General features: G+C 43.9%; 1 protein-coding gene across 2 annotated transcripts in view; it reads right to left on the bottom strand.

Moving 5' to 3' along the window:
* Window positions 1-17,662, bottom strand: part of Pip4k2a (phosphatidylinositol-5-phosphate 4-kinase type 2 alpha) — a 172,940-nt gene that overhangs the window by 66,751 nt on the left and 88,527 nt on the right. For both annotated transcript variants that reach the window (XM_008831721.2, XM_008831720.2), the window contains 2 exons: window positions 6,624-6,721; window positions 4,962-5,058 (listed from right to left, as the gene is read on the bottom strand). In XM_008831721.2, coding sequence (XP_008829943.1) covers window positions 4,962-5,058; window positions 6,624-6,721 — 195 coding nt within the window. The remainder of the gene's footprint in view (window positions 1-4,961; window positions 5,059-6,623; window positions 6,722-17,662) is intronic.

The following is a 17,662-nucleotide window of genomic DNA, read 5'->3' on the forward strand; positions in this document are numbered from 1 at the left end:
TATTTATTTTTTTGAAAATTTCTTTATATGTATGAGTGTATTACCTGCATGTATGGAAGTACACCTGTGTCATGCAATGCCCAAGGAGATCAGAAGACAGTGTCAGATCCCAGCAACAGGAGTTACAGACAGTTGTTAACCACCATGTGGGTGCTAGGATTTTAACCTGGGTCTTCTGCAAGAACAGTCAGTGCTCTTAATCGCTGAGCCATCTCTCTAGTCTTTTTTAATTAAGCTTTTAAAGATTTATTTATTTATTTATTTGTGTGTGTGTGTGTGTGTGTGTGTGTGTCTGTGTGTGTGTGTGTCTGTGCGTGTGTGCAAGAAGGCCAGAAAAGGACACTGGATGCCCTGGAGCTGGAGTTACTGGTGGTTGTGAGCTGCCTGACATGGGTGCTGGGAACTGAATTCAGTTCCTCTGAAAGAGCAGCAAGTGCTCTTAACCACTGAGCCATCTCTTCAGTTCCCAGTTTCAGGGTATTTTTGTTCTGTTTTTGTTTTGAGACAGGGTCTCCCTATAGCACCATTTGGCCTGGAACTCACTATGTAGACCAGGATGGCCTCAATCTCACAGAGATCCACCTGCCTCTGTATCCCAAGTACTGAGATTAAAGGCAGGCACCACCACACCTGGCTGAAGTTTCAGTTTTAAAAAAGACACTCAAGAAATCAAATTCAGAGAGAGGACACAAATGTTTACTGGCTATTAAAGAATGATTTTCAGTTGTTTTAAAGAAGTTTAAGTTCAAAGACAGAGCTCAATTAGGCTGGCTAATCACTTTGTTGTACTTTATCAAAGTGACCTCTGCTAAACAACGCTGCTTTTTATGTGGAGCAGGAAGGTACCTGCACAAGTAAACCAGGTGATACTGCTCCTTACCGCCACATTGATTTAAAGTCACGTGTCCAAAATGCAGACACAGAGAAAGACCCAGCCAGCAATGGTTACTCCCTATGAGCAAGCCAGTGCCTCCAAAGCACGATGCAGGCCAGGCTGCTGACCCAACACGTCCAGTCAAACTGGGGCGTATCCAGGCAGCTCATGTGGATGGGCTTAGAAAAAGACTGCAACTTATTTATTTATGTATTTATTTATCTATTTACTTTGGTACAGGGGATAGGACCAGGGCCTCACACATGCTAAGCATATGCTCTAACCATAGCCTAAGTTTTATCCTTCAGCACACAGTGTTCAGGAACCTGTGCTTGCCTAGCAAATGCACAGCAGGCTGGGGGAGGGGAAATGAGGCTGCTTTTAGCCACTCGATGCTCACGTGCTGATGTTAGCTATGTGGGCCGGCTGGCTGGACTCCTCTGGGTCACAACCATTCTCTTTTCTGCTAAACTTAAGTAGTCAACAAACTGGATTCAGCTTCACCTCTACTATCCTGTCTTTAGCTGAAATTTGGGGTTCAGCCACTTCTGTATTTTTTTTCTGCTGCTGGGGATGGAAGCCAAGGACTTGTGCATGGTAGGCAAGCACCCCACCGAGCTACACCCCCAGTCTGCTGACAAGGCTTTAGGAAGAAAGTACATACCATGGAGAAAGAATGAAATTATCGAAGTTACCCTGAACACCCACTTCAAAAAGATGAAATTAGAAATACAGTTATCAAAGAGAACGCTGCAGTTTACAATTCAAAGCAACAGGAAGACTTGAAGGAAGGAGGGTGTTCGGACGATTAATTGCTCTCACACCGACTCCCTCCATACTGGTCTCTCATGCTCTGCGTTCAACAGACTTGCCAATTAGTTACTCGTGAATCACCCTTGCTTGCCTCATTTCCCTTCCGAGTTTGTACTAAGTGATTTGCACATAGTTAAGTATCAGCTTATATGGTGCTGATTTTAGGGGGATAAAGTGGTGTCTTAGTATTTCAGCAATAAAATTCTCATTTTAGAAAAGCTTAAAAACTACTTTCCTGGGCTGGAGAGATGGCTTAGCACTGGTTGTTCTTGCAGAAGACCTGGTTTTGAATCTCAGCACCCACATGGCAGCTAACAACCGTAACTCCACTCCCAGGGGATCCGACAGCCTCTCCTGACCTCCGAGGGCATTGCATAACATGGGTGCACTTACCTACATGTAGGCAATAGATGCATACACGTAAAAATTAAAAAAAAAAAAAAACCTACTTTCCTCTGCTGCAGTGTAGAATTCAGAACATAATGAGGTAATTTTTGATCTAACAGGATTAATGAGGAGAAACGTAAATATTTCATTTCTGTAATGGACCAAGGAACCTAAGAAGACACTGTAGCAGGGCCCTCAAATGTCAGTTTCTGGGAAATGACAGCACAGCTATTTTTATAATTACTTTTGTTATCTGAGTGTGTGCAGTACATGCATGTGATATGTAGTATGTACATGTATGCATGTGCATGCAGATGTCTGTGTGTATGTTTGTGGATGTGTACAGAGGGTGTCCTCTATCTCTCTTCACCATATGTTTTGAGGCTGGTCTTCACTGCACCCATAGCTCATGGATTTGCTAGGCTGGCTGGCCAGTGAGCTCCAGGGACCTGCTGTCTCCACCAACCTCACACGAGTGTTGGAGATTCCAGCACAGGTCCTCTGGCTGGCATGGTGGGCAATCTGCTGACTGAGCTGACTCCCCAGCTCCCAAACATTTTCTAAGGAAAAGGAAAGGAGAGGAAAGATGGGTTATAGGAGGGCACACTCAGGCTTGCCTCAGAGTCAGGCAGAGGGTTCCTTAAGATGTGAGAGTCATCTACTGTCGATTCTTTGTAAAGCATGTGGTTCACTTTTATATGACCTGTTTATATGTAGCAGCAGTTCTCAAGTCACATGAAATCATCCTTTTGTATTTAATACAAACCCCTCTTTTTAGTACTCCAACAACTATTCTTTTTTTAACGTTTTTTTTCTAGAATTTCATACACAAGAATTGTATTTACATCATTTCTGCCCTTCCCTCTCCCCTCTCCAACTCCCCAGGTGTCCCAACTCCCTCTCAAATTCATGACTTCTCCTTTCTCTCTCTCTCTCTCTCTCTCTCTCTCTCTCTCTCTCTCTCACACACACACACACACACACAACCTACTGAGTTCATTTAATGGTGTTCATTTGTACATGTGCTTAGGGCTGAGCATTTGGGATTGGATACCCTATCAGGGGCTTCGTCCCTGGAGAAAACTAACTTCCCCTTTCCCAGCAGCCATTGACGGCCTATTGCTCTTCATCTAGGACTGGAGCCCTGTGAAAGTTCCCCCATCCACACAGTCGTATTGACTGGTGTAGTCACTGTGCAGGTCTTGTTTAGGCCACCATACTGTTGAGATTTCATGGATATGGCTTCCTTGTCACGTCTAGAAGACACTCTCTTGCAGCAGTCCTGGGTCCTCTGGCTCTTACAATCATTCTGCCCCCTCTTCTGCAATGTTCCCTGAGCCTTAGGTGTAGGAGTTGCATTGTAGAGTTCCAAAAGGGGTTGGGCATCCCATGGCCACGTATTCTTTGCATTTTGACCCATCTAACAACTATTCTTTAAAAGTTACTTATTCTTTCAACCATAAACATCAAGTCCATAATTGTGATCTAATTCTGTTTTATCAAAGAAGTCCAAACTTGAATGCTGGGGTCAAAGCTGTTTGAGGAAGGAACACCCATATCCTTCCTGAAACACCCTCTGCCCCTCAGCCTTGGTGCCCCATGTTTCAGTTAGAACCTGGGCCTCCGTGGACCATGTCCCTGCTCCACAATAAAGGGTCATCACTAGTGGCCTGGGCAATATTGTTTTTTTCAAAGCATGGCAAGAGCTCATGCCTGAGGAAACATGAGAGAAATTCCTGCAAGTTTTCAAGTAGAGCAGCTGGGGAAATGGAAGCCTGATCCTTAGAAAGGTACACTAGCAAGCTGTTCTTCCTAAGGGACCCTATTCTTTAATGGAAAATATAGCCAGTGTTGCACTTGAAAGGTCACCTGAGGTAGCAATATGGCACTTACTGCAGGTTTTGAATTTAGGGTAAGTTAGAGAAAGTGCTTATTCCATTTAAGAAGACTTAAAACAAGTTGGTACTTAGATTTCTGCTTTAAAAAAAAAGCAAAACCCTTAGCTGGGAATGGTGGCACACAACTTTAATCCCAGTACTTAGGAGGCAGAGGCAGGCAGATCTCTGTGAACTCAAAGCCAGCCTGCTCTACAGAGTGAGTTCTAGGCAAGTTAGGGTTACAAAATAAGACTCTGTCTCCAAAAACAAAAACAAAACAAAAACCCTTTAGGACTTCTGCATCTGCTGTCTATCTGAAGCTCAGGGCCTTCTCTGATCACAGCAACAGGGATCTAAAAAGCTACATCACATTTCAGAGTTAAAATCAAGGCTGGGTAAGTCTGGCAAGAGATGCAGGTGTGCCCATTTGCACGTGGCAAGCACAAGAGGAGGTGCTCCAAGAATTGTGCCAGGCTTAGTAGGTTCCTGCTCATAACCAGAGCAAGCACTGTGACAACTCTACAATCCAGCACTGTGGCGCTCAAAGTGCTGTCTGCCCAGGTTGTTGTGGCAGGGGACAGTTTGCCAACCTGCAACGCAGCAGATTAGCTAGAAAACAGTCTCTGAGATTCCTAAGTGGTCTCTGCTAAAACAGAAAAATGTGGATTCAACACACACACACACACACACACACACACACACATATGCGTGCATAGGCTGGGGACATACTTGACCCCAGAAAGCAGAAGGCAGCTGAGCTGATAGAAGCTTGTCCCTGGAAATGTCAGTGTTCAAAGACTGCTCAGGTCTCCTTCCAAAGAAAATGCTTTTTTTCCTAAAGACCTCTCACTGAAATGATAATCACCCAGAGCCCATAACTGAATGTTTAACTTCAGAAAGAACATTGAAGTTTTTGCATGCAAAATACACTTGCAAGGACAAAAACACAAATCTCACTTTCAGAGCAGGCCCATTTCTCACTTGAAGCAAGTGTTACAAAAGCAGCTCACCTGGAAATCTTGATCATCGATGCCAAACCTCTCCCGTAGATTCCGGAAGACCATTGGGCAGTATTCCTTAAACTTGAAATGGCTGGGCATGTTTTCTCTGAAACAATCACATTGTAAAATAAAGCTCAGACAGACTTAAGTTACCAGGCTCCACTCTGCCTGCTTAGATCTATGCGTAGCAGTGAGGTGGCTAGAGTTCACTGTCCACAGCAAGCACGGAGGATTCCACAGACCCTGGTACAACCCAGTAAGCTCCCACAGGCAAAACAGACAGATCAATTATACCATCTTTTTTGTCTCACATGGGACTGAGCTACCCTCTAATCTTGCCCGTACACAGCATTCTCCAAGGAAGAAGAGGGGTGGAGGGGCAAGGAAGAGGCAAGTAGTGAAGGGAAGGCAGAGAAGCTGGGGGAGGAAGGGCAGCTGTGCAGCTCCTACAACGATACCATGGCTTACGATGGAGAGCAGCGGAGAAGGCGTGTCCTCATACCCAAGACCACATTCTAAATCTGCACTGAGAACATGCCCTCAAAGTCAACCTCTAGCCAAGATCGGTGGTGCACATCTGTAATCCAACACTTGGGAGGCATGTGCAGGCAGATAGCTGTGAGTTCCAGGCCAGCCAGGACGACACAGTGAATCCCCCCCCCCCCCACACACCACACACACACACACACACACACACACACACACACACACAAATGGCACATGCCTTTAATCCTAGCACCAGGAAGGAAAGCAGAGGCAGGTGGATCTCTGTGAGTTTGAGCTAGACTGGTTTACATGGCAAGTTCCATGCCAGCTGGACAAAAAACAAGGAAAAAAAAAAGAAAAAGAAAAGAAAAGAAAAGAAAGAAAAGACATTCATGGAGGGTTGGGGTGAGCTCAGTGGTAGACCACTTGCCTAGCATGCTTGAGGCCCTAGGTTCTACATGGGTTCTAGTACTGAAAAAATAGTTCATACTTAATCCTGATATGGGAGGGGTCTCTCTAAGGCACATCCCAATCCTGCAGAATTGCTTTCCTTTGTATTCCCAAGGAACTGTGGGTATATGCATGCATAGCCCTCTATTATTGTGTCATTGCAGAATGACAGTAATTTGTGCATGTGTTAGTTTCCAGTTTGAGGGAAGGGCCATGCCTTATAAATCATTGTATCTCCAGTTCTAGATGGACCACTTAACAAGTAATAGGCATCAACAAAGATGTCATTTCAATGAAGACCATGCGCAGTGCCCAACATGACATCCAATTCTATTTTGTGGTAACATACCTTAATTCTCTATTGTTCTATAATGTAGTCATGTCTGTTCTTAGCACTATTGTTTTCCAAGTTTTGTGTAGAAGAGCAGGGGTTCATCACGGCTCAAAAGATCCAAGTAATTTACAACCCCCCACATTTAAATTGTAATGAGGATATCACTTTTAACATATAAGATATTCATAGGGAACTATATGCCATATGGCAAAGGGATATTATCCCAGAGGGCCTGCTGTTGCTTCTCTGAATATGACAGATGGTTATGTTTATCACAGGATCAACTCCATCAGCAAAACTTTACTCCAACCCATTGAAAAAATTATGATTACAGAAAGCTACAAAAAAATTCTATTCTGAGCAGCCATGAAAGTCTCCTGAGAGGGTGCACTTGTACTTACTTGTTAAAAAGGTGGTTATCCACCTTTATCTTTGAGTAGGCTTTGAAGTCATCGGGCATCAACATAACAGGGATCTGAACATGGCTCAGTTCATTGATCTAGGAAAATATAAAATAGATGGCACCAGTTATTACCAGGCTGACGGAAGGGCATGACGTAAGCCTGGTGAGCACAGGAATTCTCCCCTAACCCAACCTCTAGCTGAGAGTGCCGGTGCCCACCTTTAATCCCACACTTAGGGCGCATGGGCAGGCAGATAGCTCTGAGTTTGAGGCCAGCCTGGGTTACACAGCATGTTCCAGGCCAGCCAGGGCTACGTAGTGAGTCCCCCTCCCCCATAAACTCTCTTCCTGCCTTCCTCACGCTCTCACTAGACTTCTCCAATTTCTACTTCTCGCTCACCCTGTGTCTGGGCTGCCAACTGATGTTAGTGGTAAAGGAGGACTCCTGGGCCAGCCTTCAAGGTGAGTTGTCCTTTAGGGAGGCCTCACTCCAAGTCTCTCACCCTCCTCCCTTTCAGGCCCTCAACTCACAGCTCCTTTGATCCCCTTTCAGAGACAAATCAAAAATGTTACCCAAGAGATCTTCGAGGTAAATATTTTTTGAATTAATACACATGATTTGTTGATTAACAGAGGTGATCTATATTTGATACAAAGAATGATACTGATAACTGTGTGGTCTTTCCTTTCTTACTGGAAGTGAGTTTAAAAACAAATATTGGGATGGGGCGTGAATCTGCTGGCTGACACCTTCACTTTGGAAGACAGCTTCACAGGACTCCATGAGAGGGAGACAGGTTACACAAGGGTTAAGAACAAAGGAGAATCAGGGGTAGTGGTCTATACCTCTGATCTCAGCACCCAGGAGCCTGAAGGAAGAGGACTGAAAGCTGGAGGCCGGCCTGGGCTACATAGCACTATTGTCCAGAAAAGAACAAAGCCAGGCATGGTGGCGCGTGTACCACCTTTAATCCCAGCACTCGAGAGACAGAGGCAGGCAGATCTCTCTCTGTGAGTTCAAAGCTAGCATGGTCTACGTGATAAGTTCAGACCAGTCAGGGCCACATGGTGAGACCCTGGCTTAAACAACAACAAGAAGCAAGGACAGAATTCCAGGGGGCAAAGCCAAGAATCCAGTTTCATTTATACTCCAGTAAGCAGGGATGGACTTGACATACGATTTCGAAACTTTGGACTTTTCTCTTGGTTAAATGTTTTTGCATCTTGACTTCCCACACTCTATTTTCTCCTTTGTTGCTATCAATAAAAAACACTTTAGAGATTTATTTATCCAACAGACTAGAAGATATCCTGAAGGGATCTCAGTTCCAAAAAGCAAAAACAAAACCAAGTAAACAAACACACAACAATGAGTTCCTTGATACAGCAAAAATTTTAACACATTGCTGGGTTCTTGGAAAGTGAATACAGTGTCAAGACCCCATCCTTCCTGCTGGAAGTCCAGTGCACGGTGATCGGACCAGTGTGGGAAGACTAAGCTAATGTCAATACTTTCTTGTGCAAAATGGTAGTATAGGAGCTTAAAAAGTCAGTGCAGAAGAGGAGCGAGCAAGTCTGAAGGAATGAGGCTTGGCTTCTGGCAGAGCTTAGAGTCTATTTGTAGTGTGAGTCACAGTGGTCAAAGGGAACTGACAGTGTTCATGTCAGTAGAATTTGGTCTTAGGGTAGAAACATAGAAACAGATGGCAGGGGGCCCTCAGGTGGGAGATAGTGAGGACAGGGGAGCAAGGAGCTGCAGGCTCATCTCTCAGAAATGAGAAATCAATGTAAAACACAATCCCTCATACAGGGGTTTCCACAAGAGTTGATAGGCAGGACATCTGACTCCAAGGGTCCAGTCTACAGCAATTAGCAGAAATGTTGGTCTAGACAGTAAGCACCTAGGAACTCAGGGCCAGGGTCACTGGCACAGGTGGGTGGGTGAAGGGCTTCTTGGAGTTAAGCTGATACTGCTTGGGGGTAGGGGCAGGAAGCTCTGAGCATGTCATTTCAGTTCATACTTTTAGTTATTTCTGAGTCCCATCTCTGTAAGTCAGACTGCCCCAATAGGAGAGAGTGCTTGGTCCTTGTCATTGCAGAAGACAAGAATCAAAGATAAAGACACCAACTCCCTGGCTAACGACAAGGTGGCCACTGTAAGAGAATCTCAGGGACTTTGAGGTCCACCTCGCATTTTTCAGACATTATACATCCTGGTTCAGCTACATTTCCACATTTTATTATTTTGGTGTCGGGGGACTGTGGTTGTGTGTTGTACGTGCACCTGTTGGTGCAGGTATATGCACGTGCGCAGGAGTATGGAGGCCAGAGGTCAATCCAGTGTCTTCCTAAATCGCTTTCCGTCTTTATTGTTTGTGGACTGAACCTGAGGCTTTTCCACATGGTTAGGCTGCAATGGACTTCAGTGATCCACCTGTCTCTACCACCCCCACTACGGGGGCTGCAGCCCCGGCTGTTTATGGGGTGCTGGGAACCCTGGGGATCTGAACTCAGGTCCTGGTACTTATGCGACTGGAGCTTTACTGATTATAACTGAGGACAGGTTAACACTGAGGTATATTAGCTACTGGATAACCACTTTATCTTTCTTTTAGATTGCCTTCTGTTTACAATAGCTTTTATTTCCTTTCTCTCTCCTCTGTCAAATTATTCTCCCAAATTTCCAGGTGAGTGGCGATAATCACCTGTGAATGAACAGCAAACCAGAGGATCTGCCACTCAAAGCTTTTAATTAGTAATCAATACCTTGTCAGTAGGGTCTCCTGGGCCCCTACTGTTTCGCCTGCAGGCTAGGTTCATTTTGTGGTTTATGCAGGTCAGCAGCCATCCCCCTGCTTTACTGGGACTTACCTACTTCAGCCTGCCTGATAACTCACGGCCCACTCCACTTCCTGGGTGAGCACGTACCCTTTGGCCCATTGCTGAGCCAGAACACACCTGAGAGGTATGCTTCTTTCTAGGTTGAATTCATGGTGCAGTACAGGTGGTGACGAGGTGCTTTCATCTTGAATGAGGTGAAACCCATCCTCCTTGTTACCTTCTGTACTTCACAGGGGGCCCCTGGCTACAAGCTTGCGGATTCTAGAACGCTGGGTTTCAAAGTCTTCAGTTTGAGAAATAATAATTTAAGATTTATTTTATTATTTATTTACGTGTGTCTATGCACATGTGTGAGTGTCTGAGGAGGCCAGAAGAGGGTGTCAGATTCCCTGAAGCTGAACTTACAGGCAATTGTGAGCTGCTCAACGTGGATGCCAAGGACTGAAGTCTAGTCTTCTGTAAGAGCAGTGTACATTCTTTAACCACTGAGCCATCTCTCCATTGCCCCCAGCTTGAGAAAAATTTAACTAATTGGCTGGGCATTTTACTACTGTGTAGTCATTCCTTGTGGCCCACCCCCAAACTGAGAGCAAAACTGATAATGGTTTGTTCTCAGTATTATTATTTCTTTGTGCGGTGCTGGGATGAAGTGCTCTACTACTGAACTACACACTCAGCCCTTATCAGCATTTTTTAAAAAATACCGTCTTTATAAATATTTAGATTGCAAGCACACATATATTTATGTAGGTTATATAATATTCATGAAGGGACACAAGATTTGTGGTAACTATTACTATATGGAAAGTATAGTCCCACCCTTTCAGAATAAACATACATTATAAAATCCAAATAGTCCTCATTTATGGAGATAAGAATGGTTTTGGAGTTTATTAAATTTTTTATTAGGCTAGTTAAACAAGCTGAAAACACTGGTTACATTATTCAGCGCACACTTACAGTCCTTTTGGGCTGCAAATATTTAATGAACTCTCGTAACCAAGGGCAAAGCAGCATTCACACTGGTGAATTACTACAGCAGTCAAACCACTCTGGCAAAGCCCATTCCTGTTCTGTTTAGACAGATGGTCATATTCGCCATGCCACACAGCTTATAAGTCTATCAGAAATACTTCCACGCAGAGAGGCCACAGGTCTCCCTGTACACTGGGAAGAGCCTATTGGTCCTCCTGTTTATGCTGTACCAGTAACCCCTGCAAACAGTCTTTCTGGCTAGCCATCAGGTATGGAGGCTGACAATAGGTGGGGGTGGGGTGGGGTGGGGTGGCTCACATAGGGCCTGAACTAAAGAAGCTTGTTGTCAACATCAATAGAATCAAAGCCAAGGCTGGTGGGGAGGGTTAGCACAAAGGTTTATGAGTACCAAGTGCTGAAATGACCAAACTGTATTACAGTCTATGACAAAGAGATACCATATTATGGCAATGCCTGGATAAAGATAGCCTGACTCTCTGGTATTGGTTGGAACCAAGAGTGGGCCCAATCTGTTCTAAGAACCTGTTCCTTCAAAGTGTCCCTGAACAAAAGGATTTGTTCTCTTTACTGAAACATCACATGAAAAAAACATCACATGAAAAAAAGAGGAATCTGGTTTATTGGAGGATTTCACCCTTTCTGACCAGAACAGCACACACAACCACAAACAGACACCATCAATCTACTCTCACAGGTTGTTTGCAACACAAATGGGATAATTTGTTGCTTTCAGCAATATTCCATGCTTGATATTTCCACAACACACACACACACACATTACTCTGGGTCTGGGACAAGGAAGGGTCATGAGGGATTAAAGGTGTATGCATAGCTTACAGGAGGAGTCTAAGCCTAGTCAGCATGTTTACATTATAAACCAGCCGAGACAGTGTTAAATGATCTCAACATAAGACTAACTTTCGTTACAAGGTTAGGTAGGAATCTACTTGCTACATCAGAATTCTCAGAAGTCATTCCCACAATAATCCAAGAGTCAAGGAAGTAGGAAGGTAGAGAGGAGTTGGCATGGTAGGAGGATGGAGGTTGGGGTTAGGGAGAGCTACTGAGAATCTTGTCTCAGCTCAGCTTTGTCTGAACTCACTTTAATACTTGACATTAATGTCACCACTAATATTTGCTGGACATGTACCAAATACTACTTTGAGCTCTCTGGACACAGGATCCTATCTGATATTTATAAACCAATAGTGTAGGTCCTATCATTATCCCTATTTTCCAGATATGGAAATTGAGACAGTGAGATCAGGTAAGCCACTTGCTGTGCCTGGAAGCTAGTCCATTGCAGTCAAGACTCCAATAGCCAAGACAACTGTCCAGAATCCCCAAATTCAGGGTCCTTTCACATCTATCCCAGCCCAGAAGGTGACAGACAGTTCACATCAAGGAGTCATAAAATAGCTACCAAAATTTATGTCTCTATTGTGTTAAAAACTTTTAAAGATTTTCTTTGTTTGAAATAGTAAATCAATAGTAAATGTATGCTTAATTGAATATGCACTGTAGCCTACAATTATACCAGCTGTGGTTTCAATAGCACAATCTAAATCTAGATCTGTCACTCAACAGTCATCACGCCTGACATTTCTTGTCACTTCAGACAAGGGGAAATAAATATTCCTTCATGTGTGTTTAGATTGGGATGAATTGTAGGCAGTATCTTTGAAGGATGCAAAATCAATTTCCATAGCAATTATTTATTAGAGACAAGTGTCTGAGTTTTCCTTTATTAAAAAAATGATAGTTAACACAGAGCACAGTGCCATTTCTAGGAACTTTTCTGTTTACAATACCAGATAACTGCTTAGAAAAGGTATCCTGACTTCTTAGCAAAACCTTCCAACTTATATCATGTGCAAGTCACCTCCAACACTCTAAAACATGGGTCTATTTACTTTCTGGGTGGGAGCTGATGACTGAAGTCACTATCAGTCCTGCAGATGTGCAAGTGAATTCACATCGGCAACAACATGGAGGCTACGATTCAGTGGCAAAAAACTGGGACCTATACACAGCTTCTGTAGAAGGAACAAATAAAGGAACCCCAGCTGGTAATGGTAAGCACACAGATGTCCCCCCAAAGTTGTTCATGCTTAGACAGTTAAAAAAAATATACCTAATATAAAATTTTTAAGCAAAGAATCTGTTCATAAATTGTAAGGCATTATTAGTGACAATTAATTTACATAGATTCACCCTAAACACCATGTTCTCAGGCTAATAACATAATTAGCAAACATTTTTTGGATTTTTATTTTTTTGAGACTGAGTCTCACTATGTAGCACAGGCTAGATTCAAATTCCAGAGATCCACCTGCCTTTGCCGCCTCTGCCTACTGAATGCTGGGATTAAAGGTGTGCATACTACACCTAGATAACAAATGGCTTTGATTCAACCGAGAGTATACAAATGTACTTTTGTACACTCTTGGTTCAATTAAAACCCCAAATCTGTCACATGTACAGGAGACAGATATTTAATCTGATTATATTAAAGAGAATTCTCTACAAATCATGACATAAAGAGTTGAAACAGGAAGCATCCGATGTGGACAGCTGTGGGCTACATTATGAGTGCCCTAGGGGGCACTGATGTCTGGGGCAGTGAGTGCACCTAAGACTGGGCAACACTGGGGGTGTCAACAGGGCAGTGGGAAGGGCCCCAAGATGTTCATTCCTTCTCTGAATCTCAAGGCCTGCATGGAAACAGGCTCATGTTCTCCACCTTCTCTCCCAAACAACGTTCCTACCACTTACATAGGATGCCTGCTTTACAGCACAATTCAGTAGATACCTACAGGGCAATAAACAGGAGAATAAGCACCAAGGACTCCAGGCCAACCAGGACCAAGAGGAAGAGGGGCTACCATGCAGAACTTGACGCGGTTATTTTGGATACTATTTGTCCACTAATTAATTTCTTAGGGAAATCAAATCATAAGCATGCCGTAGCAGACTCCCCACACTTTACCAGGTTCCCAATTGCATCTGGCTCTAACAAAAGGATCCTAGCTTCACAGTTCAAACTCTATTACTGCTAAAAATCCACCCCCTCTTCCATTATTTCTTCGTACCATTATTTGGAAACATCGATATTTTCCACTTACTGGCACCATCCTTAAAAGAGAAAAAAATTCCTTTGTGGTTATGAAACTGATAAAACACAAAAATTTTCCCTGCCAAATCATTTATTTTCAGCATTTTCTGACTGCAGGTTTGTTTGGAAACGAATGGAAATGAAGAGAAAACTGAGACTCTGGCTGTGAGGTGAGGAGTCCACTATTTACAGGAAATAGCTCAGAGCCAGAGGGTCTGACTTGTTCTACCCAGTTCCATACCAGCAGGCTACGCACAGGTAAAGGGGAACATGCACTGCTCCTGAGTTACACAAAATGACCCCCAGTGCATTTCCAAGAAAATAGCTTCCCCTGTGTGATCAAGAAACACTGTCAAGATTACCCAATCCTTCCCCAAGGTCTTTGGGAGTAGCAGGGAGTGTGAGGGAGGGGGCTTGATGAGGACAGGCCAAAGAGAAACACAGCTCTGAAGGCTATAATGATCTTCACTTGCCCCAGCCTAGCAGTTTGAAGCTAATTTGAGCAACACAGACAAACCTTGTTTTGACAAAACAAAACAAAGTAAATAGAACAGAACAAAACAAAACAAAAAGGAAGAAAAAAAAAAGGAAAGCAGCATAATTTTCTCTTGCTTTTTTTCCTACCAACTTCCTTAAGTTTCAGGAGAATTACCTAAATATTTTAAATTAGATTTTTAGCATCTAATTGATACCATTTGTAGTTGGTCATTTCTATGGGGAGTGGGGGATAACCAACCTTTCAATAACTTGCAAATCATTTGGAAATAATCTTTACAATCTTGTAACAGACAGTTGAAACAAGAACTTTCAAAACTGAAGTCCCTGGCTCAGGCATGGGGCTGGCACTTGGAGTGGTTCCCCATTACAGTTGATACTGCAAGCTGAATAGCAATTTGAAAGTTTTGAGGTTTTAGAGGGACAGGCAGTGCGAATTAAAGTCAATTACCAAGGTAGGAAAAAGCAGGCAGCTGAAAATCTGAAGTGTGTTTTATTTGTCTTAGGGCAAGAGATCAGTTTTCCACAGTGGCCCACTAACATTCATTTTCTGAAACCATTTTGGAAAAGTTAACATCTCTGCATTTGCAGATAAGAGACTATGAGATCAAGTGTATTTTAATCAAAACCTTCAGAAATGTGAGCTACCTTCCAATATCTAGAAAACAAATGTTTCATTTTGACAAGGCAAATGAAATCGTGCTGGGACCCAAGGCACAGAAGTCCATCCCTGCCACCTACAAACTCAAAAACCTGCATGAATACACTTATGGGGGATTGTTCTCTTGAACAAGAATGATTAAGTCAAGTTTTTGATTAATGGCTACTTGAGTAAACTGAATATATCAGCAGAAATATTTAAACTCTAGCTTAGAGCTTTAATTTGACAACAGACACAAACTCTAAAAAACGCTATCATTTAAAAACGCAGTGCTGCCGGGTGTGGTAGCGCATGCCTTTAGTCCCAGCACTCAGGAGGCAGAGGCAGGAGGATCTCTGTGAGTCCAAGGCCAGGCTGGTCTACATAGTGAGTTCCAGGCCAGCTGGGGCTACAGGGAAACCCTGTCTCAAAAAGACAAAAAAAAAAAAAAAATATGCAGTGCTCACAAGTTCCATCATAGAGCTGTGTGTGTGTCTGTGTACACACGCACACATGCCAAAGGTCAGCCTCAAGTACCATTCTTCAGGAGTCAACCGCCTCACTTTTTGAGACAGGTTCTTTCACTGACCTGGAACTTGCCAGCTGTCAGTGAGCCCCAGGGATCTGCCTGTCTCTCCCTTCCCAGGATAGGGATTATAACTGTGTACCCAGTTTTTGATGTGGGTTGTGGGGACTGGATTCAGGTCTCCATACTCATGTGGCAAGCACTTTACCAACTGAGCCATCTCCCCTGCTCCATCACATAGAGAGTTCTGATGGACAGGCCTCACCGACTGGCCCATCACCAATTTTGCCAAAATGAATGGATTTATGTTAAAATTTTACCATCCATAAAGCAAAGAACCTAACATTAAATTACTGAAGGCCAAAAAAGGAAGACTTTGCCAATGAAAACAAGTGCTCATAAAGTGGCCAATTCAAAAGGTCTCCAGGCTGGTCTTGCCCCTGTTTTGGGGCCCTGACTCTCTTGATCTCACTTCATGCTTTTAAAGATGAATTTGAGAAGAGATGTCCAATGATGTGCTTTTTGGCTCAGATAGTGATTCAGAAAATGCCTAAATTAATTACCTATCTTTATCAGACTGAATTTACACAAAAATCTGGACTTCTGACTTCTTTCAGAAGTAGGAGGGGATGATGTGGTATTCTCCTGGCATCATAAATCTGGTATGAGCACTTGCAGGGATGCACCCCGTATTGGGCAGGGCTCCCACCAGTCCCTCATCTCCTGCCTGGATGGCACTGCCTGTTCCAGGGTTTCAGCCACCACTGGACTCCAGGGCTTCACTCTGATAAGGCAGACCTGTAAAGACAAATGCATCACAGTGACTTGCCAGAGTCTGTTTCCTAATTCCTAGAAGATACAGATGATCTCTATGAGCTTTGCTATATGGATGAGGCCAAGCAGGGACCTAAGAGGGAGGTTAAGATCATGCACCTGCAGTTGCCTATAATCACATCTTCAGCATTGTTCAGCAAGCTGCCTCTAGAGGAGCATTGGGTGGTACCCAGAAAAAAAGGAGACAAGAGGAACGAGAGCCAATGGCGTTGGCATCATCCGGATCCCCAGGCCAGCTGGCCTCCAGGCTCCTCCCAGATAGAGAAGCCAACTGCTACAGTTGGATCTGCCATATCTCCAACAGGCTTCTATGCTTGAAGGCTTAGTCCCCAGCTTGTGGTGGCTCTGTTGGGAGACCACGGAACCTCTGGGATGGGGGAGCTAGCTGGAGGACAGAGGCTACCAGGTTAGGCCTTTGAGGGCTAAACCCACCTTTGCTTCCAATCCTGTTCTGTATTTGCTATGCAAATACATCCCCACCAGGATGAAAACTTGAACCAAAATAAACCTCTCTTCCCTTACTTTGTTTCTGTCAGGTATTTTGTCATAGCCACAACAACCAGAAAAGTGACTAATACACAGACCAAACCTCTAAGCTAATGAAGTTACATTTTTGCTACTTGCAACTGAAGATGTCCAAATAGAACAGCCAAACGCTTGGTGGTTGTCAAATGAACATGAACTTCATGCCTCTGGGTGACATACATGCTTGTAATCATCCAGACTCTGGAAATGCATCTAGGAAGTTTCAAGGGAATATATTTTTCTTTTAAATTAATATCTACTTCCTGGTGTCTTTCTGTATACTCGTCTTGTTATGAGGACACCCCAAAACTGTGCTCTGTGAGAGTGGGATTCTATCAGGCATTGGTCGATGGGGTGCTGACAGTAGTTGTGACAGGGGGTCCTAATTCATAGCCCCCTGGGAATGGGTTCATCTGGCTGTGCAGAGGGTGCGCAGTAGTTTCCTGTCACACAGTGGTCCCATCGGTGCCCTAGAGAGCCATGTGTGTTGAAAAAGTAAGCAATATGGGACAGCCATGCATCCTGGAGAGCTGATCACACATGCACCAGCAATAAAGCCTGCCAGATGGTGGGGAAGGGGTGGGCTCATACAGCTCAGCACCTCCTCTGACAGTTTCCCAGCAGATCCCATTACTGGGCCTATATTAAGGTTCCAGAAGGGAAGTGCTGTAGTCCTGGTTCTGTCAGGGTGGACTCCTGTTTTCTTTTCCATGCACAGAGCAGCTGGGCTCACTGTCCAAGCTCTGCTCCCAGAACACTAGAGGAAGCCTCCTTTACGCCAATGATGGCGCTTTCCTGGGTTCCCACTAGGAGCTGATAAACTGAATGTGCATTTTCATCTCTTTCCCCTCCAGAAATGCCACTGGAATGACAATAGAGGAAGTGAAAGATGGGGAAAAAAACAAAGCAAAACAAAATCAAAACCCAAAGCCTAAGACAGGGCAGCACAGAGAGCAGAAGAGGAGAAATGTCACAGAATTTTTAAAAGGCAAAAAAGAAGCAGAGAATCATTAGCTGACGAAAGAGGCGAGAAGCTGCCCTAAGGGCAAGCCTCCACACCTGCAG

Source organism: Nannospalax galili, unplaced genomic scaffold (assembly GCF_000622305.1).
Source record: "Nannospalax galili isolate Female #2095 unplaced genomic scaffold, S.galili_v1.0 scaffold14, whole genome shotgun sequence".
In the NCBI taxonomy this organism is placed as follows: domain Eukaryota; kingdom Metazoa; phylum Chordata; class Mammalia; order Rodentia; family Spalacidae; genus Nannospalax; species Nannospalax galili.